Source organism: Platalea leucorodia (genome assembly GCF_965183815.1).
Source record: "Platalea leucorodia genome assembly, chromosome: 8".
NCBI classification, from domain to species: domain Eukaryota; kingdom Metazoa; phylum Chordata; class Aves; order Pelecaniformes; family Threskiornithidae; genus Platalea; species Platalea leucorodia.
In genome coordinates this window covers 34941968-34966796 of record NC_138830.1, presented here as the reverse complement: position 1 = coordinate 34966796, position 24829 = coordinate 34941968, and the positions used below count along the sequence as shown (strand labels likewise).

Below are 24829 nucleotides of genomic sequence, written 5' to 3'. Positions count from 1 at the left end.
AGGTTTCCCAAGGTCAGCTGAGTTTGCCTGAGAAAGCCAAGTGATTTTTGCCCATTGGTAATGAGGGCTGGCTCCCAGCCAGGAACTGTGTCCCAGAAAGTTCAAAGAGCTGCAGAGGTTGTACGCAGAGCCAAGGGTTTGTGCAAGCCCTGAGCGGGTGGGGTGGCTGTGGAACATGCTATAAAGAAGCATTAGGGAGCTGAGCAAACAATGCAAGCTGGAGCAGAGGGAGGAGAAGTGACATGGGAGAGCTTTGCGTCCGCTCCGTTTTGGTGACTGGGGCCAACCGGGGAATTGGCCTGGGGCTTGTCCGGCAGTTCCTGGGGATGCCAAACCCACCTGAGTGGGTCTTTGCAGCTTGTCGGGACCCCAAGGGACAGCGAGCGCAGGTGAGGCTGGGCTGGGACACAGGGGGTTGTGCTGGGGGATGGGAGCACTGGGTGGCAGGGCAGCAGGTTGGAGCAGGGAGGGGGTTTGCAAAGAGCTCGAGCTGCAGCTGGGCACCCCAGGTGCTGCAGGACAGGGCAGCCGAGTTGGGACAGCTGTGAGATGAGCTGTGCATGGGATGTGCAGAGGGGACAGGGCTCATTGGGGACAAAAGTGGCAACTTGCTGCTTCCTATCTCCTCAAGGGCTTGAGGCCAAGGGCTTGTGTCTGCCATGGCAGGGTGGGGCGTGAAGTAGTGGCACGTGACATGTGCGGGAGGCACGGAGCCCCATCCCATGGGAACAGGGCAGCCAGAGCAGGGTGCCGGGCTTGAGCCGGTGCAGGGACGCAGCTGGATTAAAGTGAGTTTTGCTTGGCTTTGCTGGCTGAGCCTCTGTGCAGCTGGTCCAGCCTCACTCTGCCCAGGCAGTCCCATCTCTTGCTGGAGTTACAGAATTTGGCCTCCAGGCACCCCAACCTGGTCATCATCGCAGTTGTTAGGTGCCCCAAAGTGGGGGTCCCTCACCTCAGTTCACCTGGCGTGTGCCCGGACGCTGCACACACCCTGGGAGCCCAGCACCGGGAGGGACATGTGCTGACAGTCCAGTGCCTGTAGGGACACCAGGCACTGCTGTCCCTCCTTCCCATAGCAGCCCCAAAGGCACATCCCTGGAGGGATACTGGAGGCTCCAAGCCACCATGGGGACACGGGCACTGATCTCCCCTGCATCAGCTCTGCAGAAGTCACTGACCCCGCCAGCATCAAGGCAGCTGCAGCCAGAGTCAGGGTGCACCTGGGGGACTTGGGGCTGAAGCTCCTCATCAGCAATGCTGGGATAATGATATACAACATACTTGATAATGAGATGCTGGAGAACATGACCCGGACTTACACACCAACACAGTTGCACCCCTGATGCTAAGTCAGGTGAGACCCTCACCCAAGCTGGTTTGTCCCGGGCGGCGCAAAGGGCCAGTGGCAGAAGGTCCTGCCTCCACTTTGGTGCCCATGTTACTGGAAAGCGGCAAAATAATTCACTCTCTAAAACTTAATTTTGGAGTTTCAGAAAGCAGGCATTCTTTATTACGGTGCCAGGCAGCACTGGGGATCATTCCACCGTGAGTGCTCCGACGGCTTGATAAACTTTCAGTAATTATATACTATGAAATCATATATATTCATAGGATTTCCGAGAATTTGTTTACATAAACATGAGATTTCCTGGAACTTATTAACATATGTAAATGTCCAATCCGCATGCGCCGTCATCTTCCGTGGTGGTCTTCAGGTGGTCTTTGGGGGTCTTCAGATGAAGGCTCATAGTCTTCTTCACTGTGTTCGCTGACTGACCTTTACTTCTGCGCAAACTCAGTTCTGGGATCACATCTGACCTTTACTTCTGTGCAAATTCAGTTCTGAGATCATGTATACTATGTCCTTCAGGTTCGGTTTGTTCTGGTCTAATGGTCATCTTGCAACTTCCTTACTTTATGGTTCCGCGCACCTGCTCTCCCAAGGCCTAGCTGTCTAAAGGGGGATTATTCAGGAGCTTCTTATCTTACAGCTGTCCTAACTATTCACAAAGATTTACTTTTGTTTGGTTACATCTGTTGTGCAATGATTCTAACGACTTGAATTGATAGCTTCTATCTATATTCCAGGTATCACCCGATGGACTCTCACTCAACAAGAAGCTCATGGAGCCATGGACCGGAGCTCAGGAGCTAGAGCCTGGCGGGCTGGGGCAGTGGGAAGAAGAGGGAGGTTGTTCATGGTGTTGGTGCCAACGTTGCCCACTGTGGAAGGAGCTGGCCCTCTCCCCTGTGCCACCTATGCGCACACCCCTACCTCCTCTCCTCTCCTCACAGGCGTTCCTGCCCTTGCTGAAGAAGGCTGCCCAGGGGAGCCTGGGCTCAGCGCTGAGCTGCAGCAAGGCAGCCATCATCAACATGTCCAGCTCTGGGGGCTCCATTGAGGAAGTCTGTTTATGGGATCAGGCACATGTCTCATACCACTGCAGCAAGGTATGTGCTGTGCTCAATATGGGTCTGATCCAACCTTCTTTTTGCAGCAAACAACTGCCCAAGCCCTCCAATGTCTGCTCCCTTGGTTCCTGCACCTCTCTTCACTGTGATTGAGCTCCCATCAGTGACTGGGTCCCTCTGACGGCACATTCCTGTTCCTGGCCCCAGGTGGGGTCTGCACATGTCCCCTTGCAGCCACCCTTCCCCTCCCACTGCCATCCCTGCCCTGGCTCCCCACAGGCTGCTCTGAACATGCTGACCAAGTGCCAGTCCCTGGGGTACCGGGAGCACTGCATCCTCTGTGCTGCTCTCCACCCTGGCTGGGTGCAAACTGACATGGGGAGCTCAGCTGGACACACGGTAGGAGTTTCACCATGGCGGGTCCATCAGAGCCCCTGTGCTGATTTCCACGGGAGGGAGTTGCTGCCCTGAGCCCCTGACCACAACCTCCCTGCCTGCCCCTTTGGGGCCCGGGCAGCTCCCCCTGCCCTGGCCCCGGGTGCCTGGTGCCCCCATCCCCTCGCCTCCCTGCTCGGCCCCTCTGCCCGGGGCTGGCAGCTTTCCCCTTGCCCTCGAGCAGCTCCTTCCCCTGGCCCTGGCTGCTCCAGGGCAGCCCTTAGCCAGGCCTCGGGCACGGGCTGCCTCTCCCCCTCTGCCCCACAGCCCCCCGTGACGGTGGACGCCAGCGTGCAAGGGATGCTGAAGGTGCTCTCCTCCCTCTCCGAGAAGGACACTGGCACCTTCCTGGACTGGGAAGGGAAGGTCGTGCCCTGGTGAGATGCTGGCCCAGCCTCCCGGCAGCAGGGCCCTGTGCCACTGCTCCCACCTGCCCCACATCCTCAATAAACTCCTGCCCAAGAGCCACCGGCTCTGCTGTGCAGCCCCGCTCCTTATCCCGGGGTGTGGCGGTGCCCACAGCCACCCCCCCAGCCCACGGCTGTCTCTGGGGTCCCTGCGAGTGACAGCCTGCGGGTCCCATGGCACCGTGACCACCATCTGGAGATGTCCCCTCCAGGAGGAACCAGAGCTGGGGCAGAGACCCTATCCTGGGAGCGGGGTTGCCCCAGGGACTCGGGGCAGCCTGGCTGCAGGGCACTCCCAGGGCCATGCAGACACCACTCTGGTCTGGGGTGGCCTGAGGGGCTGGGGGTTGCAGGGACCTGCTGCCCTCTCCCCTCAGTCAGGGGATGGCTGGTCGCAGGTGGGATGGATGGGCACACAGTGCTCGTGCAGCACATAGGGAACAGGCTCCAGGCTCGGCCAGGGCCTGCCTGTCATGTCAGCCTGTCCCGTCCCCGTCTGCTCTCTCCTCAGCCCACCTCACCCAGGATGGGGCTGCCAGGGAGTGACCCCCGAGGCCTGGAGGAGCCCTGGCTTTGGGGGGGTGGCCCCAGCCCCCTGGGCACGATGGGAGGCTCGGGCGGGAAAGCAGCAGCCTCTGAAGAGGGGTGGGGTACTGGCCCAGCATGGGCGGCACTGCTGGTGAGGAGGGAGGGGAAGGGCTCCGTCCTGGCCCTGGGCTGATGGGCCTCTGGACGTTGGGGCTGTGAATGTGTGGGGATGTGACGCTCATCTGGATGATCGCACTCCCTGTGGTGACAGCCTGGGGCTGAGGAGGCCTGGCCCCACGGTGACATGTCCCCAGGCTGCTGTGATGTTCTTTTCCATGCCTTCCTGGATCCAGTGTTGGCAGGGCTGCCATGGCCTGTGGTCCTCCTCCCTGCCCCTGAGCAGCTCCAGAGCCTCCACCCCCATGCGCACAAAGGTGCAGACTTCAGAGCTGATCTTGGGGCTCCAGCACCAAATGCTCCTGCCTTTCCTGAGAGGGAGTGCATCTGGGGGTACAGTGGGGGGACCTGGCCCTGCTGACCCTCCCCTGCACAGCCCAGTACCTTCTCCATCCCCGTGTCGGTCTTCACCCAGCCAGGATGGATGGCCGTGCACAAGATGCCTGTGTCTTGGAGCTCCGCAGCCATGCACCTCGTCACCATGTTCTGGGCAGCCTGGAAGAAACACCATCGTGCCAGCACGACTCAGGGCACGGGTAGGCAGGAGAGGACACATTTCCCAGCCAGAAAGTGGCTGTGGAGGTGGGAAAAAGGACTTTGCCCTGGGGTAAAGCATTGCCACAACCAGCCTGAAAGGCTCAGTCCCGGGTGCTGCTGCTCTTGGTCTCTGTGCTCATGCTTGGGAGAACCAGGCAGGGTGTGGGTGGCCTGGGGCAGATGGGTGCCCCCACGGGCTCCCCTCCACGGGCACGGTGCACAGCAGAGCATCCCCAGCACCTCCCCTGGCACCTCACCTTGCTGGCACGGTATGGGTACATGGGGGCCTCCGGGACCCCGAGGCACAGCCCGATGGAGCCCAGTTTGGTGGAGACGTTTATGACTGCGGCCCTGCTGCAGCTCAGCCCCTCCTTCCCTGCACCCTTCGCTGCCTTCTCCAGGAGCGGCAGAAATTCCTGACGTAAAGACACCGGTGCTCTGTTAATACATGACAAGCCCCGAGCCTGAGGACCGCTCTGGAGGTCTCTGTCACAGACTGTGGACGAGCAGCTGGACAGACACCCCCAGCAGAAGGGCAGGGGATGGGGAGGATGCCCCAAGGACAGGACAGGCTCCAGCCTTTCCCTTCCATATGGAAGGAGTGAGGTGGCATGGCCAGCCCGGGGCAGGCAGCAGCTCCAGCTGGGGAGGAGCAAAGCGTGGGAGATGCTGGGGCTGGGCTCAGCTGCCTCCCTGCTCCTCTGGGTGGGCAGAGGAGACCCGCGGTCCTGGTCTTGCCCCCATCAGGCTGCCTCGTTTGAGAGAATGAGAACCCACCCAGCTGAGGTGACACTGCATGTAGTGAATTCACAGATGGCAGCATGCCATGAGAACTGCCGCTTCTGTTGCTGATGAGGGGCTTCAGGCCTTGGCTTTCAGATGAGACTACACAGCCAGCTGTGGCTGGGTAAGGTTACTCAAGCTTTTGGGCAAAACCCTAAACTTTTATCCTTCCCCAAACAAGCATGAGAAGAGACACAAAATGAAGGCACAATAACAAGTTAATTTGCAAAGTGGGAAGGCAGATAGTGGAGGTCTTGAGAGCAGCGATGGCCCCAGCATGTCAGAAGTAGTGGAGCAGCTGCTCAGCTTAGTGCATAGTGAGGCAGCAGCCAAAGGGATGGAGTGCATGAACAGCAGTGTGGTGATGTGCAGGCCAGGCAGGTCCACTTCCTTCTGCCAGTAGGCCACGCCAGGTTTGCTCCACTCCACGGGTCTTTCATGGGACAATCAGTGAAAGGGCATTGGCTTGGAAGAGGCAAGAGCAAGGCAGAGGACATCTGCTCGTGGCCATCTGAGGCACAACCTGGTCCAAGATGGAAAGCCCGTCTAGCCCACAGCATGCTTGTGAAGCTGTAAAGCCCACGCGAGCTGTGGGGCATCCCGCATCCCTGCCACGTGCTGCTCCCTCCCTCCTCATCCACAACAGCTTCTCCTGGCCAGGCTGGCCCATAGTGCCTGGATTATGGGGCCAGGTTTCCCAAGGTCAGCTGAGTTTGCCTGAGAAAGCCAAGTGATTTTTGCCCATTGGTAATGAGGGCTGGCTCCCAGCCAGGAACTGTGTCCCAGAAAGTTCAAAGAGCTGCAGAGGTTGTACGCAGAGCCAAGGGTTTGTGCAAGCCCTGAGCGGGTGGGGTGGCTGTGGAACATGCTATAAAGAAGCATTAGGGAGCTGAGCAAACAATGCAAGCTGGAGCAGAGGGAGGAGAAGTGACATGGGAGAGCTTTGCGTCCACTCCGTTTTGGTGACTGGGGCCAACCGGGGAATTGGCCTGGGGCTTGTCCGGCAGTTCCTGGGGATGCCAAACCCACCTGAGTGGGTCTTTGCAGCTTGTCGGGACCCCAAGGGACAGCGAGCGCAGGTGAGGCTGGGCTGGGACACAGGGGGTTGTGCTGGGGGACGGGAGCACTGGGTGGCAGGGCAGCAGGTTGGAGCAGGGAGGGGGTTTGCAAAGAGCTCGAGCTGCAGCTGGGCACCCCAGGTGCTGCAGGACAGGGCAGCCGAGTTGGGACAGCTGTGAGATGAGCTGTGCATGGGATGTGCAGAGGGGACAGTGGCACGTGACATGTGCGGGAGGCACAGAGCCCCATCCGAGGGGAGCTGGGCAGCCAGAGCAGGGTGCTGGGCATGAGGTGGTGCAGGGATGGAGCCGGAGTGACACAGGCTTTGCCTGGGAAAGGCTGAGCCTCTGCACAGCTGGTCCAGTCTCTCCATGCCCACATAGTTTCCTCTCTTTCAGGAGTTACAGAATTTGGCCTCCAGGCACCCCAACCTGGTCATCATCCCACTTGGTAGGTGCCCCAAAGTGGGGGTCCCTCACCTCAGCTCCCCTGGCGTGTGCCCAGGCACTGTGCGCACCCTGGGAGCCCAGTGCCAGGAGGGAGCCGTGCCAACGGGCCAGTGCCTTTGGTGACACCGGGTGCTGCCATCCCTGGGTGGGACACCGGGGGCTCCAAGCCACCACGGGGACATGGGCACTGACCTCCCCCATGCCGGCTCTGCAGAAGTCACCGACCCCGCCAGCATCAAGGCAGCCGCAGCCAGAGTTGGGGAGCAGTTGGGGGGCTCGGGGCTGAACCTCCTCATCAACAATGCTGGAATTGCAAAGATGAACTCACTTGATAACGAGACGCTGGAGAACATGATGCAGGTTTACACCACCAACACAGTTGGGCCCCTGCTGCTGAGCCAGGTGAGACCCTCACCCCCAGCACCGCAGCACAGCTGCAGGGAGCATCCCTTCCCGTGGCCCTGAATCCCTGATCTGGGCCATCCCAAGGGGCGTGAAGGGCCAGTGGGAGAGGGTCCTGCCTCCACTCTGGTGCTCGATGGAGTCTCACTGAATGAGAAGCTCATGGAGCTGCGGGCTGGAGGTCAGGAGCTGGAGGGAGGATGCTCCAGTGCTGGTGCCAACGGTGCCCACTGTGGATGAGCTGGTCCTCTCCCCTGTGCCACCTATGTGTGCGCCACTCTCCTCTCCTCTCCTCTCTTCTCCTCTCCTCTCCTCTCCTCTCCTCTCCTCTCCTCTCCTCTCCTCTCCTCTCCTCTCCTCTCCTCTCCTCTCCTCTCCTCTCCTCTCCTCTCCTCTCCTCTCCTCTCCTCTCCTCTCCTCTCCTCTCCTCTCCTCCTTACAGGCTTTCCTGCCCCTGCTGAAGAAGGCTGCCCAGGGGAGCCCAGGCTCAGCGCTGAGCTGCAGCAAGGCAGCCATCATCAACATGTCCAGCTCTGCAGGCTCCATTGAGGAAGTCTATTTATGGAATTACGGACACGTTGTCTCCTACCGCTGCAGCAAGGTACTGCCACACTGTGCTGGGCGTGAGCCCAGATATTTTCCTCTCTGAACAATCTCACATGCCTTCCAACCTCCCCCTCAGTCCCTGCACCTCTCTGCATTGTGATGGAGATCCCGTCAGTCTCTGGCTGCCTCTGACAGCCCATTCCTGTGCCTGGCCCCAGGTCCCACCTCAGAGGGATGTGCTGGGATGGGCCCTCAGCTGGGCTGGGCATCTGCATGGGGATAGTGCAGCAGCACCATGTGCCACGGCGAGCTGACTCCACCTGCCCTTCCCTGTCCCTGCCGTGGGGTCTGCACGTGTCCCCTTGCAGCCACCCTTCCCCTCCCACTGCCATCCCTGCCCTGGCTCCCTGCAGGCTGCTCTGAACATGCTGACCAAGTGCCAGTCCCTGGGGTACCGGGAACATGGTGTCCTCTGCGTTGCTCTCCACCCTGGCTGGGTGCAAACTGACATGGGGGGTGCAGGATCACAAAAGGTAAGAGAGCTTTTGGCCAAGATCTGGAAGAATCTCTTTAGTTGGGAATGCAGAGCTTCCTGTGGATTCAATAGTCCCAGACGTGCTGGGCTCTGAGAGAGCTCTTTGGCAGATGCTCTGAGCTAGAGGCACATGAGGGAAGGAGATGAGAAACGGGGAACTCTTCTTGCCCTGTGCTGGCCTCTCCTCACTCATGCCAGAGAGCCCCAAGCTCTGAGCAATGATCTGCTCCAGGGCAGACCTTAGCCAGGACTTGGGCACACGACTGTGTTTCTCCCTCTGCCCCTGCAGCCCCCTGTGACGGTGGATGAGAGCGTGCAAGGGATGCTAAAGGTGCTCTCCTCCCTCTCTGAGAAGGAGACCGGGACCTTCCTGGACTGGGAAGGGAAGGTTGTGTCCTGGTGAGATGCCAGCCCAGGATCCTGGCAGCCAGGCCCTTTGCTGCTGCACCAAGTTGTGCCTGTGTCTTAATAAATTTGCGTCTGTAAACAATAAGTAGAACTATTTGAGCCTTCCTTTTGGTCTCCTTTTAGCTATCATTGTGAGAGCCTTCACTAATGCTTTGAGAGAACTTCTCAGAATTACTTCTGCATATAATTGAGCTAGGTTGGTCTGAATGTCTGAACTCCTCTGACTGAGGCCCTGGTCGTCATCCTTGTAGGGCTTTGTCCCTGGGTACAGAGAGGCTCATCCCACAGCTCTCCCTCTGAATGGCAGCACAACCTTCTGATGCATCCTCCCAATGAGCCCTTCCTGGTTTGTAAGTACAAGGTCCAGCAGAGCACTGCTCCTCGTTGGCTCCTCTATCATGTATATCAGGAAGCTGTCACCGATGGTCTCTGGGAACCTCCTGGGTTGCTTATGCCCTGTTGCGTTGTCCCTCCAGCAGATATCAGGGTGGTTAAAATTCCCCAGGAAGACCAAGACCTGCAAACTTGAGGCTACTTCTGTCTGTAGAAGGCCTCATGCACTTGTTCTTCCTGATCAGGCAGCCTACAGACTGACACCCATCCCAGTCTTCTCCTTAATCCTGACCCATAAGCTCCCAGTTAGCTCATCACCCATCCCCAGGCAGAGCTCCATGCACTCCTGCTGCTCTCTCACATAAAGGGAAAACCCATAAAGAGGTCCCCGAGCCCTGCCATTGTCCCAGGACTGGGGATGCTGCTGTGTGCGTCTGTCTCCGAGCCTTGTCCGTATCCCAGGAACTGGAACACACAGTGTGCGCAGCCCCACAGCAGCAGTGGTAGCACAGCCTCTCCAGTTGGGACCAACGAGCTGGCCAGCACACCTGGAGTGCACAAGGTGAGCCCCTGTCTGGGGACCACCCCCATTCTCCTTGGGGAGTGGGCAGTGAGGTGGGGATAGCACCCCACAACACCTACCACACCTCCCCTCCCTCTTGTAGGGCAAAACCTGGCAAGATCTGGGGGAGGCTAAGGGGGGTCAGAAGAGCCCTTGCAGTCCCTCTGTGACATGGTCTGGGGTCACAGTGGGACATTCCGCTTCAGGACGGAGCTGGAGGCCCTTTGGTGAAGTCAAAGAAGGAGGTGGAGACCGTGGAGGGGATACTTCCTTCCCACCCTCCTGCTACAGGAGTTAACCCAGAGGGAGCAGGGGACAAAGATGGAAAACCTGTGGCCAGATGTGTTTCCCACACTGAAGAATCTCACCCCTGGTGGTGAGGCTTGCAGGAGTTATTTTCTGAATGTCGTAAACAATATTAGCTATGAACGTAGCTGTGGAAACATGGGGGCCTTTTGGGGAGGACTGGGCAGGGTGCAACAAGAGCCCTGTCTGATCATCCCTTCCTGGCTCAGGATCAGTTTGGCAGCCAGGAGGTCCTGGATCCTCTGCCTGAGGACCTTCCTCTGCACCTGCCTTGCTGCCCACTCCCCAGGTTGAAGCCCCTGGCACCAAGGGTTGCTGCTTGCCTTGCAGAGGGGATTGCCCGCCCAGAGCTCCCAGCCACGGTGGCCGTGCAGAGTTGATGAGCAGAGGGCTGACAGTGGTCCCTGCAGGGGAGATACCTGGGGATCCCCTTAGCCTCTGAGCCCTCCGTGGTCACCACACCATCCTCTTGCTGGTGTGGACTTCTGTTCCCGTTTCCTACATCTCCTGTCATGTGGAGCACCTTACATGTTCTTAATTGGGGTGGCAACACATTTAATCTCACTCATCATCTCCTTGGGTTAGAGTGTGCTGAATGGTTGTGAGCTTACTGACTTGGAGCATGACATATCTTTCACTTGCTTTCCAGAGATCCTTCTGATTTGGGATAGCGTGTCTGAATGCATTAGACGGCATTTGGCACAGGATAGGGTGGGTCTTGCATCCTGTTCCTCCCCTCGTGAAACCCTGAGAGCTCGCCTTGTCTGGACAACACTGTGCCGTCGACTGCCATCGGTTCCCCACTCTGAAAGCAGAAACAGTCACCTGGCAGGACACTGCTGTCGACAAACATGGCACAGACCAGCTTCTCTGGCACCTGCTGTAAAAATGAAAGTCCAGATAAAGTAGAAGGAAGTGTTAAGCACTTTCTGGTACTTCTCATCAACACTGCCAGAATGGGAGGACCATACCCTGGTACCTTTTTAACGGTTTCTCCTTGTTGGAAACCCCTCCGATTATATCTAGGGGAGGGATGTTGGCTCTGCTGTTACTTCTCCCAATAGCTCCTTGAGCAGAGCAGAGGAAAAAAACAGAAAAAAATGCCTGGAGTATGTGCTTTCTCTCCAAAGCTTCCTCAGTGTCCCATCTTGGTCTTTGTAATCTGGGGGTGGGCAAGGCACAAGGCAGCATCCCCATGCTCTGACAAGTCACTGGTGAGTGTTTTCCTCTCCAGGATACTTACAATTGTTCCTTCTTTTTACCTCCACCATTCTCAGGGTGTCCGACTGTTAGGAATCGGGACGTTCTATGTTCTTAAAGACTACATGTGCACTGTGAACAGCAAGGTTTTGATTGTTCGGAGACCCATGTTTCATATGTCCAAGGTAGTTGCAGATGAATGCAACCTCAGCTACACCAAAGAAGATGTTCCTGGTAAGAAGATGGATTAAAACCTTTGCTTGCCCTTGCACCACCCTTGAGGTATATGCTAACTGCTGTTAAGGCATGACCGAGTGCCTAAAGATGTCTTGATAACAACCTCAGCTTGTTCAAGCTGAACAGGCCACCAAGGAGCAATTTCTCAGAAAGGCCCCTTGGGTGTCCTTTTTTAACGATACATCTTCAGCTAGGGGATCTCTTCTTTAATTGCTCTCACGCTTGGCTCCATGCCATTCGCAATTATGCAATGTTAGGACTACTGCTTTTGGACTGTAATTATTGGAGCTGCTTTTTCTAATGAAACTGAGATAAAGCTCATGCTCTGCCCTTATGGTGCTGCCCACCTACTCATAAGGGCAAAGGCCAGAGTTCCTGCTGACGCTTACAGACTCCTTCTAGAGCAAAGTGGGTACAAGTCACTTGTAGACAGACCAGAACCAAAGATGAGGACAAGAGTTTGTGGAAGGACTTGTGGATGGCCAGATCTGCCATGATTTCTGGTCAGTGCAGCTGCAGTGTGACATGAATGATGCTGTGGGGCAGGAAGAGCTTTGGTCTGTGTTTGGAGGGGTTCTTCTCTTTCACATAACCCCATCTTCCATGTGATTGAAATGTCAGATGGGTGCATGTGGGGACACTTGCTGGGTATGAGGGGCAGAGGAACAGAAGGATGCTACAGGCTGATGTGCAGTCCTTGCATTTTGCTCCTCTGTTGTTTCTCCATGAGTCTGGCATAGACTTAGCTGGAGTGCACTAGGTGTGGGCATGCTTGTGGCTGAGCACCATGGACTTTGTCATGGGATCTGCACCCATCTCCCCTGCCCTCCAACACAGCGTTCATCATCCAGGCACTCTTAGGAGCTGTTAGCATGGCATTCAACAGACTGCACGGGAGCAATGTCCTGCCTGAAGCTGCTGACATCTTCTTGGAGCCTACGCTGTCCTATTGCAGAGGTGACTTTATTCCTCTTTTTCTGTTCTCTAGCTGATGTAACAGTCATCCCTCTGAGGTGTGAGGAGCTCTCCGTGTGTGCCCAACTACCTTTTACAACAGTGCAATGTTGTGTATATGAGACTGTGACATCATTCTTTCGGGCCACCTCTAAAAGACAGGACACAGACTTTGTCTTCAAGGCCATCGGCATTCTTTCCATACGAAACAGGGAAGTCACTATGAGATTTTTTGATGACTTTCTCCTCGCTGTTGATGGCACTGGAAAGCTGCTGGAAGCACTTCTCAGCGTAAGTTGATCCCTACCCTGTGCTACACCTTGTCTTTCTGGACACCTGTCAAAGGACAACTGAACTAATTTCTGGTGGCCTGTCAGGACCCCCACAGACACTGGGGCGGTCATGGTGTACAGCAGTGCCAACTCTGTAGTGTCCTGTTCTCCTAGTCTAGTGGTCTAGTAGACATAGGAGAATCCATGAAGAGTCACCTAGAGTTAGATCAAGGCTCTACCTAGCCCAGCATCCCACTGTCTGTCCTAGAAATTATAATAGTAGGTCTTTGATGGATTCAAAAGTAGACACTGTCTAGGGAAAGAGTGTAAGACATGGGGACATGCCCATTGCATGTCCCATCCTACTTCACCCCTCACAGAAAGCCAAGGCTTTGTTCCTCTGTTTATTAACAGCCATGGGGTGATCTTACTGCTTTTGAATCAACTTCTTGGGCCATGTTTGGGATGCTGGGGCAGCAGGCGCAGCAGCTTCAGTTCCCCATATTCCTGTTGTGAACCTGAGAGATGGCAGCTTGCATGGGCCAACACATGGCAGTGTTATTGCTCCTTGTCAATTCTGAGCTGTGCAGCTTCTGCCTGAAAAGCTGAGGGGCTCATATTAGCCAAACAAAACTTTGTTATAGGATATCTGATTGTCTGTGTCTTCTTTGAGCAGAAGAAAGACTTTATAAACAAGGCAAAAATGTTCCTGGAATGCTCTCACATATCTCTGTCTCTGTTTCAGACCCCAGGGAGGAGATATCTGGTGGTATCAGGCCAAGAGAGTCCTGATTTTCGCATGGGTCCTGGAGGTGTCTTTGTGTTGCCACAGTGCGTTTGCTTCTCATTGGTTGAGGAAGTCAGGCAACATTTTCCATAAGGTTTCCCCTGATTCATCTCTTTCTTCTGGGTGCAATTTCAAAATTGAAAGATCCACATGGATTGTACAGGAAAAGTGTCCCTGAGTGGGTACCAGATTCATACAAGTCCTATATTTGTGACATAGCCATGCCTTTGGTGAGAATTGAGGACCCCAAGTGCCCCTAAATGCCTGCTTCCCGAGTCCCTGAGGGACAGAAGGAGTGGTTTCCCCTCCTGTGCTTGAGTGGGGTTCCTCAGAGCTCTGACCTGAGCTGGGGCTGCTCAGTAGTGGCCTTAATGTCCATGGGGATGGTGGTTATGCGTTACAGATGCCCTGACATGAGCCTGACAGGGTCTGCAAGAGAGCTGCAGGGCAGGGTTAGAATTCAAACCAACCATGGGCATTTGGGTAGAGACAGTAGTCTGTTCTCCATGTCCATGAACAGGAAGAGGAGATGAGAGATGGTCTGTAGTGAGGGAGTCAACTTTTTCGGAGTTAGGACTGGGAAACCCTGGAGCAGACTGATGGAACCTCTCATGTGCTCCCAGGCCATGGAGGTCTTGTGTCACTCTGTTTCCTAACAGAGCTCTCAAGGATGTTGCACATTTTGCTTCGGAAAGCAGCGGCCTTGAAAGACCTTCTCAAGTCTCTCTGTGACTGTACTGTTAATGGGAAATGCAAGGGCAATGTGGTGGCCTTTTCTTCAATCTGGTGTTCTCTCATTTCCAGGTTTGATTTTATGCTTCCCCCTGAGAAAGAAGCCATGGAATGTCCCTCTATAGGACCTCTGAAGGCCGCAGAAGACAGGGAGGAGGAGGAAGAAGAGAAGGAGGAGAAGGAGGAAGAAGAAGATAAGCAAATTGAGACTGATGGTAATGTCACATCTGACTTGTGAGAGCGTGGCAGGGACTGGTGGACATAGATGCTTGTGTGGGGGTGTTCCTTTATTCCTCAGCAGTAGGTGGCTGAAGACAAGAACAAAACGTGGTGTCCTGGGAGGGAAAACTGCATCTCTTGTGCCTCGCTGTACACAGCAAAGCTCAAGTCACCCACTATGGACAAAGACCTCAAGGCAGCCCAACACTGACAAACGCAGCTGGTACTGCTGAGGGATACTTTCCCCCAGGGCTGTGTTCCCTGGTATATATTGCAAGCTGCTCCTTCATTTTAGGAAACTCTGCCTTGAGCTGCCAAGGGTGGAGGGGTCTGCCTCTCCCACAGATCCTGTGCACTTGAATGTGGGGAGAAAAATGGCCCAGAGATGACAGTTAAAAGGCTGGTAAGCTGTGCCAAAGACCTCCTAGAGAGCAAGACCTCTTCGAGAAGATGACGTCAAGGGAATTGGATTGTTTTATCAGATGCTGGAGCAGATATGCCTGTCACTCTTGTTAAATAGGCACAAAGATGCTTTCCGAAGGGTCTTCCCATTGTATAGTTCCAGAGAGTCCTCCTACAGAACATCTCCTTTCTCGAAGAAGGCGGTCTCGGTCTCCATCCACACTATCTGGCCCGAAGAAAGAAAAGGGGCGCAAAGGCAAAGGAAGAAGGTCACCTGGCAGGTGAGCCTCATGGAGAAACAGATGAGGGTGACCCCGTGCTCTTGGATTTCTTAATGAGTTGTTCCCTTTGTACGCAGTGTTGGTATTGTCTCTGAAGGATTGTTCAGATTTGTCATGGTGACTGATGTTTATGTGAAGAATTACTCCAGGAGCTGAGGAAATTTTTCTCCTTCCTTTTTCATGTCTGTGAACCTCCTCTCATTTCAGTCTAAATGATGCCACTTTTCAAAGAAAAATGAAATTCTTAACATCCTCCCCCAACAAGACAGAGCAGTGTCTGTGTTCACTGTTTTCTACCTTGGATTTAGTCAACTGGAAGACTCCGATTTGATTCCAAATCTGGTGTTCAGGAGGGGTTGTCTGGCAGAGGAGGAGTGCCAGAGAGAGCTAATTGCCAGCATTGCTTTTCTCCCTCAAACACTTCGTCCTTCTCCTGCACTGGGTCCCCCCAAAACACAGCCTTTACTGTGTGGCCACCACAGTGCAGTTTGGAGGATGAGGTTCATGGTCCCTCCAGGCTTTGGTTATTGCAAAAGTCATTGTTGTTCTCTTTGTTCCCTCAAGATGGGGACCACATGTGGGTGTTACAGCTCATGCGAGTGCTACAACTCAAGGTTTTCTTCCTCCACTGTTGACATGAAACCAAGTGGCGAAATACACCTAAATCTCCAGCAGAACTGCTGTCTGCTGCAGAGGCTGGCACTGAGCTACTCATGAGCACAAGGTGGAGAACAGCCTCATCCCATACTCATATCAGTTCACCCTCTTGGGTATTTTCAGCTTTCTGCCAAGAATTCAGGAGAGCTTCTTGGTGGTGGAGGACAGCAAGCACAAGCAAACTCTCAGTGTCAGACCTCAAACCACACTTCCCGTTTTCAGAAACAAAAAGAGGACCTCCCCGTCGCCCCAGGAAACCAGTCCGCAGGTCAGGGTCTGGATCAGTTCTGGCAGGGGCTGAAATGGGATGTGGGTGGAGGTCCCAGGGGATGCTGGACAGGGTCATTGAGCACTCTTGGTGCCCTCAGGGCCTCCAATTCCTCTAACCAAGCCATCTTCATGGTTTGGTGATGTGCTCTGACCTGCTGGAGGACTTAATCTCATGGTTCCTGCTCTGAAAAACAGCCATTCCCTCCCCTCATTTACCTCGTCACAGGTGATGTCAGCATGAGAGTGTGGGGCCAGTGGGGAACTAATGTCCCCCCCTACCCAGGCGGCCGTGCTGGGATGACTCTCCTGGTTCCTCTGCTACAGCTGCAGGTCCCTGCCTGGGGCAGTTTGTCTCATAGGGGTTTCAATGCAGGCTAGGTGGTCTCAGGAAACACTGACAGAAATTTGGCCATGCTCACCATTGCCACTGGTTGGGAAAGAGGAGAGGACTGCTCCCTTCCTGCACAGAGCCACAGTGAAGAGGAAGCTGGAGAGTCCACAGGGGCTATGCAAACTGAACGTGTTCACCAACCTCAGCCCAGGAAACATCATCAGCAGCAGCTGTCCGAGGTGTGAAGGACTCCAACTCCTGAGCTCTGGGGCTAGGTATGGCATCCTCCCCTTTCCCATGACCTGGCTTAGACCCTAATGCCAGGCAGCCCCAAGCTGCCTCCAAGTTAAAGGCAGGGGGGAGGCAGGAGGGTGTCAGCCAGAAGGTGAGAGAGACTTTTCCCTTGCTGTTGCAGCCAGCTTTCTGTGCGAGCAAACTACACCTTGCAACTCTTGGAGACTTACCACATGCGTCGGGAAGAGTGGAGCAGGAGAGTAGAGCTGAATCAGCAGAGGAATTGCGAAGAGAATCAGTTACTCTGGTAAATCTCTCCAGCTATGGATGGTGGCTCCCCATCCCTTGCAATGTCCTTTCCTCCACAGCCAGGACTCGGGGGAAGGGGGTCTCTCACTGGCACCCCTCATGCCAGCGCAGCAGGCTTGGAAGTTTGGCACCTGGGATGAGGCACCCTGCCATCCAAGGGCCAGATGTTGCGCCTGCCAGTAGGATTTCTAGGTGGGAGCAGAAAGTTGTGGGAAAGAGAAAAAGAAGAAAGAAGTTGTGGGAAAGAGAAAAGGATTCCTCCAGTGTTTTCTAACTAGACACTGAGATGCCTTGCCCTATGGGTTGATGCCTGTTTGATCCAAAGTCTCATCCATTGCCTGACCCATCCCCAGGCAGACTGCCTGCACATGGGACCTTATCATTGCCTTGGATGCCAGGGTCTGTGTCCCATCATGGAAAGTATAGAAATGCCAGGAGAAGCAGATCCCATAATATCCAGCTTGAACTAAGCACATAGCATTTCTGCACTTCCTCCCTGCACAATAAAACCAACCTGTTCCTCCTTAATGCCGCAGCATTGGGCAGCAGATGACTCTCAGGGATCCAAGGGAAAGGTATCTGGACTTCTGGCAGAACAAAGAACATGTGAATATGACAACGAAGTCTGTAAACATGGTCCTGAGCCCTCACAGCGATGGGAGACCCCCTCATCTCTGTCTCTTCCATATTCCTATTAAATCCTGTCTCCACCTCTCTTGTGGGTGGCTGCACTCCTTCTTCTAAGCCGGTGTGCGGAGCCAGGATGGGCTCTCAGTGCCATGTACATTTCCATGGAGCACACGTGACTCTAGGGGCTCCAGGCTCAGCAGAGATGCCCACAGGGGCTCTGGGACTCAGCAAGGGGCTGATGGAGTGTGGGGAGGGACCCAATGGGCACATGGGTGCCCTGGGGTCCATGCAGGGCTTGGGGTCACCAGGGCTCACCCACTGCACATCCCGTGGCACGTGGAGGGATGGGGAGGAGGAAGGTGGTGGGATGGTACCCGGGGGGCCGCGGGCTGCCCAGGACAGGGAGCAGGGAGCTCTCACCCCCACCGTGTCCTTCTCTCTCCACCAGCACTGAGCACAACCTGTGCCAGGGCCAGAAACAGCAAAAGCAGCTCTGGAGTCACTAAAGCACCTTCTTGAAGGTGTCAAATTGGGAGTAATGTAGAGGTGTTTCTTTCATCACTAATGAATACAAAGGTTGTGTTTTAACATAGGGATGAAGAACACGGGACCCTCAACCATGCCCCCCACCTTGGCAGAGTGGGATGTACACAGGGTGGGCCCAACACGGGGCACACAGGACTATTTTGACATCTCTATTTGGGCACCTAGGGTGTTTTGAGGGCCTGTGAGTATCAGCAGGGGAGAGAAAGGCAGGAGCAGGATGGCTCTGGGAGAGCAAACTCCTGGCCCTCCCCATGCTCACTAGATATGAGGCCATTTTGGCATGCCCAAGGAAGGAGAAAGCCCTGATGGGGAGCAAAGGAAGAAGGGATCAGACTGGCATTAGGTACATCTCTCTTGGCCAATTTCTACCCCAGGCCAGCTTGTACCACCTGTTCACATCTCTGTGGCGCAGACCCAGCCTTAAAGAGGCTAAAAGGACAGAAAATTTGGTTTCCTCTCCAAACCAGGGAGGAGCAAAAAGCCTAGAGGACAGGGTAGGCAGCACTGACAAACACACTCCATCAACTGGGCCACCAGAGGGCAAAAGTGAGATGGAGGGAGGATTAAAAGTGTCACAGAAGCAGTTGGAGGGGTGGTTTTGGGAGAAAACCAAGGGCTGAAAGGCAGGCTTCAGTGTCAACACAAACCCTGGAGACACAAGGTTGGAGGACAAGACCAATCCAAGGAACCCTGCAAGGCTGAGCCCAGCCAAGAGGCTCAGCCCAACCATGCTGCCTGCCCTGGGCTTTCCTGTGCCTGAGTGATGCTGTCAGGGAAGGATTTCTCTGCAGGGACCATGGCTGGGCAGGGAGGTGGTAGTGGGGCCCTGGGGATGTTGGATGTTGGATGAGGGGTCCTGGGGACATCCCGGGTTACCTGGACCTCCCTGTCCAGGGCGTTCCCACAGTATCACTCAGCTCCCCATGGAGATCCTCGTGCCATTTGTTGTATTTTAAACTGAATTGCCACAAACTTGTATCATGTACTTACGATGCTATAAAGTTACTTAATTATGTACCTCTTGTGTAACTTGAACTACTATAATACTAAATTTGCTGTATTATAGCATGATGCCCCTACTGCATGATGCCCCCATGGCACGATATCCCCTCAACAGCACTGTGTTTTGCAGCCACCTCAGTCCCCAAGTGCCATCCCGGCATTACCAGTGTTTTGCACAATTTAGGGCCTCATTCCAGACTGCTGAGGCTCTGAGCAGCAGCATCCAAGTCCATCTGTAGCCGCCTTAATAAAATAGTGTTTGCCAGGCCATGCAGGCTGCCATGTGCCAGGAGAGGGGACAGTGCAGGCGCTCTCCTCCCCATGGTCCCAGCGTGTGGCAGGATGACTTCTGCTGTGATCGTATAGTGGTCAGTACTCTGCGTTGTGGCCGCAGCAACCTCGGTTCGAATCCGAGTCACAGCAATGGTTTTGCAAATCACCTGGTGCACGAAAAAGCCAGTTTGCAGATGCAAGGGAGGCATCTGCCAGGAGGTTAGTTTGCAAAGATGCTGTGCCCTAGGAGGGAGCCACAAGCTCTGACATGCTCTCTGCTCCGAAGAGTGACCGGACTCACACCTACAATGATTTCCTGACCTGTAGTCACTGCACTGTAGTGTCTCCGGTGGGGCTGCAGTGACAGCTTCCCCATGCTCTGGGAAAGCACTCCAGCTTCTCCATTTTCCAGGCAAAGCTTGAAAATTTAGAGGGAATCACGAAGCTTTCCACCTTCCCCTTACTAGTTCTGCAAAAAGGGGACCAGAAGATGCTGTAGCCACCCCGCAGAGCCAGAGGAGGTGGGAGGCAGCAGCTTGCTGCCCCAGGCTCGGCTCCAGAGAGCCAAGAGCTCCCTCCCGCCCTCCAAGGTAGGAAGGCTCTGCCACAGCAGCCACCTGAAGAAGAAAGAAGATCAAGATGATGAAAACCCACTGCTGGCACTCCCAGCTCCTGGGGAATGGGATTTTGGCTGCAGCACCTCCAGGGATGCTTCCATGGCAGAGGCAAAACCCATCCAGTGCTGAGGGATGACCCTGACACACTGCAGGTCTGAGAACCAGAGGTCTTATGGGCACCAAGAGGCAGGTGGAGATCTCTGGGGTGCACCAAGAGGTGCTTCAGCTTGAAGAAGTGTTTTAAACTGTTGCCTTTACTCTTCAGGAGCTTTCAGACCATGGAGACACCCTGTTTGCTTGGTCTTGGTGCCCTCTCCTGACAGCTGTGCAGAACTCACTCTGGACAGCAGCTTGCAAAAATGAAATTACAACTACCTGCACAAAGTATCGCATAGGTTGCACTCAGGGCTCAGCTGGTGGAGAAGACGCTACCTGAGCAGCAGGTCTCAATTTATTCACCACTGCAGGGGTAACTGAAAGTAGCAGGGGGCTGCCAGTGCCCAGACAAATTGACTCAGGTGTCTGGGAAGGGGAAAGGGAGGCTTTTTAATTGCATAAAATGAATTATTTTTCTTTCACACCTTATCCATAGCAAGAAATGGAGAGCAAAATTCATTACGCATTTACCTTTAGGATTTGCAGTTTATAGGACACTACTTGCACAACTTCACACGTCTCTGATCTTCATTTCCTCTTTTACTGAAAACACATATTTCTTTACGCAGAGAAAGATCAAAAAGCATTTTCCCTTCTAAAGATAATACAGAAGGAAGAGAAGACAAACATCTAGAGAAGTCGTCCTTTAGCAGCAGCAGTACCTGTCCCATTTTACCCAGCTTAAAAGCAGAAACACAAAGAAATACACAATTTCTTCACCCCTCCTTTTTTTTCCTCCCAGAAAGTCAGTTTTGGTGATAAGGCCATTAAACTTACCTGATCTGTGCTTGAGTAACTGATGTATGTTCAGGTTGAAAAATGTCAAAATCCCAAAGGGGATGTTTTTCATCCAATATTACTCAACTTTCTGCTACAAGAGTTTCTATTTTGCCAAAATAACATGAAGTGTATATACCTGTACACAGTGTAATTCAGGGCTTAGCTGAAGCAGTGTGGTGGCCCCACGGGTCGCTGCAGCCTCTACTCTCACATGAACCATCTTCCCTTAAGACGATGCAGGGCTCTGCTTTGGTTGGAGTGGGTTTGGGATGACAGGCAACAGAATCACAGGATGGTTGAGGTTGGAAGGGACTTCTGTCATCCAGCCCAATGCCCTGCTCAAGCAGGACCACCCAGAGCTGGTTGCCCAGGACCGTGTCCAGACAGCTTCTGAATACCTCCATGGATGGAGACTCCACAGCCTCCCTGGGCAACCTGTGCCAGTGCTCGGTCACCCTGACAGTGAAAAAGTGTCTCGTGATGTTCAGATGGAGCCTCCTGTATTCCAGTTTGTGCCCATTGCCTCTGGTCCTGTCACTGGGCACCACTGAGAAGAGCCCGGCTTCCCTCCTAGGAGAGATGCCACAGTCCCTTCATCATCTTTGTGGAGGTCATCACACAGAAAAAGGAGGTGCCAGCAGGAACCCAGCCTCTGAGGAAGCTGCTTGAATTGAAGGTGGTCGGTTTGGGTACCTGAACACCAGTCCCCAGGTTCATCCCCATCTCAGCTGTTCCAGGAGGGACTTGTCCCAGCAGGAAGAGGTTCTGTTTCTGCCCATGGGCTCCTAAAGGATAAAGCCTTCGCCTGAACAGGGGCTTGAACCCTGGACCCTCAGATTAAAAGTCTGATGCTCTCCCAACTGAGCTATCCAGGCTCATATTTGGGGTTTTGGGGGATGTTCAAGACAGGCAGTGAGGACCCCACTTCACTGCATCACTGAAGGGACAACATGGGGACTTGCTTTGACCTCTTCCAGCCCCGTAGTGCCCCAACAAGGCCACCACAGTGGAGGGCGTCCTCCCGTGAGGAAGAGCACCACCAGGACCTCTGCCCTGCCCTGGCAGGCATAAACATCAGGTTTATCCTCTCGGGGCAGGCAAAAGCCAGAGTGGAGGCAGAGGAGAAGGAGAGCCCGGCCAGGGCTGTGGGTGACAATCCCAGCAGCCTGGGAAAATAATAACCCAGCAGCAGCGGGCTTTGAACTTGCTTTTCCAGAGACCAGCGCCCAGCACCAGCTCCTCAGCCCACTCAGCCATGCTGCCTGCACACACTGGGCTCTGCACCCAGCTTCTGGGCATGGGCTGGACCGGCATCCCACGGGGGGACTGATCGTGACACAGGGATGTGCCCTGGGAAAGTGCCAGTGCCGTAGGGATGCGCCCACGGGAGGGCGAGCAGGGTGCCGTAGGGGCGGCTGTAAAACCCCCGCTGCCCCCGCACCACTCCCCGAGGGAGGCAGGGGGGATCCAGCCGGAGGAGAGGAGCGGCAGCGTGGGGCCCCCTGCTCGACGGCTGTGATCGTATAGTGGTCAGTACTCTGCGTTGTGGCCGCAGCAACCTCGGTTCGAATCCGAGTCACAGCAATGGTTTTGCCAACAGCCTGGTGCTTGGGAAGGCCGGGCTGCAGATGCGAGGGAGGCGGCTGCAAGGAGGTTGGTTTGCAGAGACGCTGTGCCCAAGGAGGGGGCCACAAGCTCTGAGGGGCTCCCAAAGGCTGCCCTTCCTTTGCTCCTGCCCTTCCTCCTGGTTCTGCTCCGCAGGGAACCCACCCTGCCAGCCCAGGCCACCCACCAGTGCCCTCCAGCCCCACACAGACCCAATGCAACTCTCTCTTCTCTGGGAGGAAGACGACATCTTCCCTTCAGTAGTATGACTTTTCTGAAGCCAACCCACTCTGCTGTACCTCTTTATTCCCATCCTGGCCAAGCTGGAAGGAAAGCCTCCCTGGAAAGGCTGCATGTGTTTCTCCCTTCCTCACAGAGTGAGAGGAGATGGGATGCAGCAGCTTTCTGCCCCAGAGCTCAGCTCCAGAGAAGATGTTGGGTAGGAGGTATTTGTACCCAAAGGATCAAAAGGCCACACTCTGGATGATCTTGGACTCCCCCCGCAGCATCCCTCTGCTCAGCACTGCTGCGCACTGGCCCATTGCCCCACTGGAGCACACTGGGAAGGCTGAAGCACACTGGGAAAGCTGGAGCAAGTCCATGAGCAGTTGGTTTCTGCTCCACCACCATGTCTCAGCACCATTCACCTCTTCTCAAATGCTTTCCTCTGGCCTCTCCAATAAGGAGCAGCTCTTCCCCTTGGCTACAGCATTGGGTCCACGGGTGGAAGGTCCAGCTGGACACACGGCCATGCCATCCTGCTGACTTTCTGCTAACACATTTCAAAAATAAGAAAAGCCCTAATTTCTCCCATCCTGCAACCTCTCCCCAGGCACACAGCCCGGCACGTGGCCCTTGAGGCGGACCGGAGCAGGGAGAACATCTCCTCTTGCCCACAGCCCTGACCCCACACAGGCAGCACTGCTGGACACAACATACCAGGCTGAAAGTCAAGAGCAGCGATTTTAAGGAGAAAAGCTAAATTATGCCATAATAAGCCCTGGGGTAACTAGACACCCCCCAAGCGAGGGGCTGCCCAGCGAGCGGCTTCAGGGCAGAGAGCCTGACAAAGGCAGAGGACAGGGCAGGGCTTGGGGTGAGCAGAGATTTCTTATTGCTCCTGTTCATGCTCCCAGGGTGTCCCCGGCTTTCTGTCCGCCAAGGAGAGCATGATGGAGATGCATCCCCACATCCTTTTTCCCCTGAGCCCCGTGTGCTCATCTGGTGCAACTGAGCTCAGCCCAAGGGTGACGCTGACCCCTGAGATGGGATGGGAAGCCCCTGCACCCTGAATCCGACCTCCTCATCTCCACGGTCAGTTTGTTCAGCGCTTGCCTGCTGGGCTAGTAAAGTTTTCCTTGGGCAGAGCAAGGCTTGGGTGCACCAGGAGACTGACTGTGTCAGGGGGATGGAGTCTCCCAAGGGACTAGGTGAGGGTTGCGTGGGCACATGGAGCCCATTTCTGCATCCTCACGTAGATTTGTAACCCCCTCCTTCTGAAACGCAGCACAGACACACCTTCAGAGCAGGCACTGTGGCTGTGCATTGCAAAAACAACTGAAAAAGCCCACGTGAAGCTGAGATGTCACCCTCTTCTTCCTCCCCCTGGGGCTGGACTGTGCCCCAGGGTTCCTGGGGACCTGCCAGCAGCTCCCTATTAGTGCCTCAGTGGGGCTGAGCACTGGGCAGGGGCTGGATGGCCAGAGGGGGATGCCGTCAGGGACCAACTCCCCCCTCCTGGGGAAGGGGCACCTGGGATCGCCCCCCTGCACTCTGACCCCTTCTGCCCTGTGCCCCTCCAGGTGCTGCTGGCCCAGGTCACCCTGCCATCCCTTGGATTCCTCACAGTACCCAAAGATCCCTGGTACCTGGTTCAGGCAGGGCCACCTGGAGCCCTGCCCATGCAGGCTGGGGGCTGTGGGGGCTCCCCCCAGCTGGGGCTGGTACTGAGGGGGCACCCACGGGGACCCAGAGCCCGCAGTGGCCAGGAGCTGCAGGGTCCCAGGATGAGTGCCTGTCGAGGGATGCTGCATGGAACAGCCCGGGCAGGGGGGCACGGAGCAGGGGCAATGCCTAGGGTGGCACTGGGGAACATGCTGCTGCCATGTGGCACAAGGGGCTGCCCAGATGTGTCCTCACCTGTCCCAGCCCCGATGTCTCCCAGAGGTTTGGGGTCTGCCTGGCCATGTCGGCAGCACCAGCCCCCCCAGCCAACGGCAAGAGGAGCAGAGAGGCGCTGTGTTCACCCAGGCAGGGAGCAGGCAGGGAGCTGGCAGCCCTGGGCAGCCCCGTGGTGTTACCCTGGGAGCATGGTGCAGGGGGAAGTGCATGGCAGCCGCAACCCTAGCACACAGTGGAGGGACGCTGAGGCACTGGGAAGGTGCTAAAATTATGTGCCAGCTCCGCTGGTACCCCCAAGCAGGGCTCTTGGGGTGCAGAGAGCGCCTGGGCAACTC

The 24829-nt window shown here is 55.3% G+C and overlaps 2 protein-coding genes across 2 annotated transcripts; both read left to right on the top strand.

The window, feature by feature from the left end:
• Positions 1-242: 242 nt before the first annotated feature.
• LOC309594362 (C-signal-like) lies at positions 243-3228 on the top strand (the record flags this gene model as incomplete). The annotated part of the gene is given in 7 exon segments (XM_082320036.1): positions 243-389; positions 872-927; positions 1160-1317; positions 1320-1354; positions 2296-2451; positions 2692-2811; positions 3115-3228. Coding segments are annotated over 7 exon segments (786 nt in total).
• A 2983-nt stretch (positions 3229-6211) lies between these two features.
• LOC309594363 (C-signal-like) lies at positions 6212-8673 on the top strand (the record flags this gene model as incomplete). Its single annotated transcript, XM_082320037.1, has 6 exons — positions 6212-6358; positions 6737-6788; positions 7002-7189; positions 7632-7790; positions 8149-8268; positions 8560-8673. 6 exons carry the CDS (start codon positions 6212-6214, stop codon positions 8671-8673), a joined length of 780 nt encoding a protein of 259 aa, XP_082176163.1.
• Between the last annotated feature and the right edge of the window lie 16156 nt (positions 8674-24829).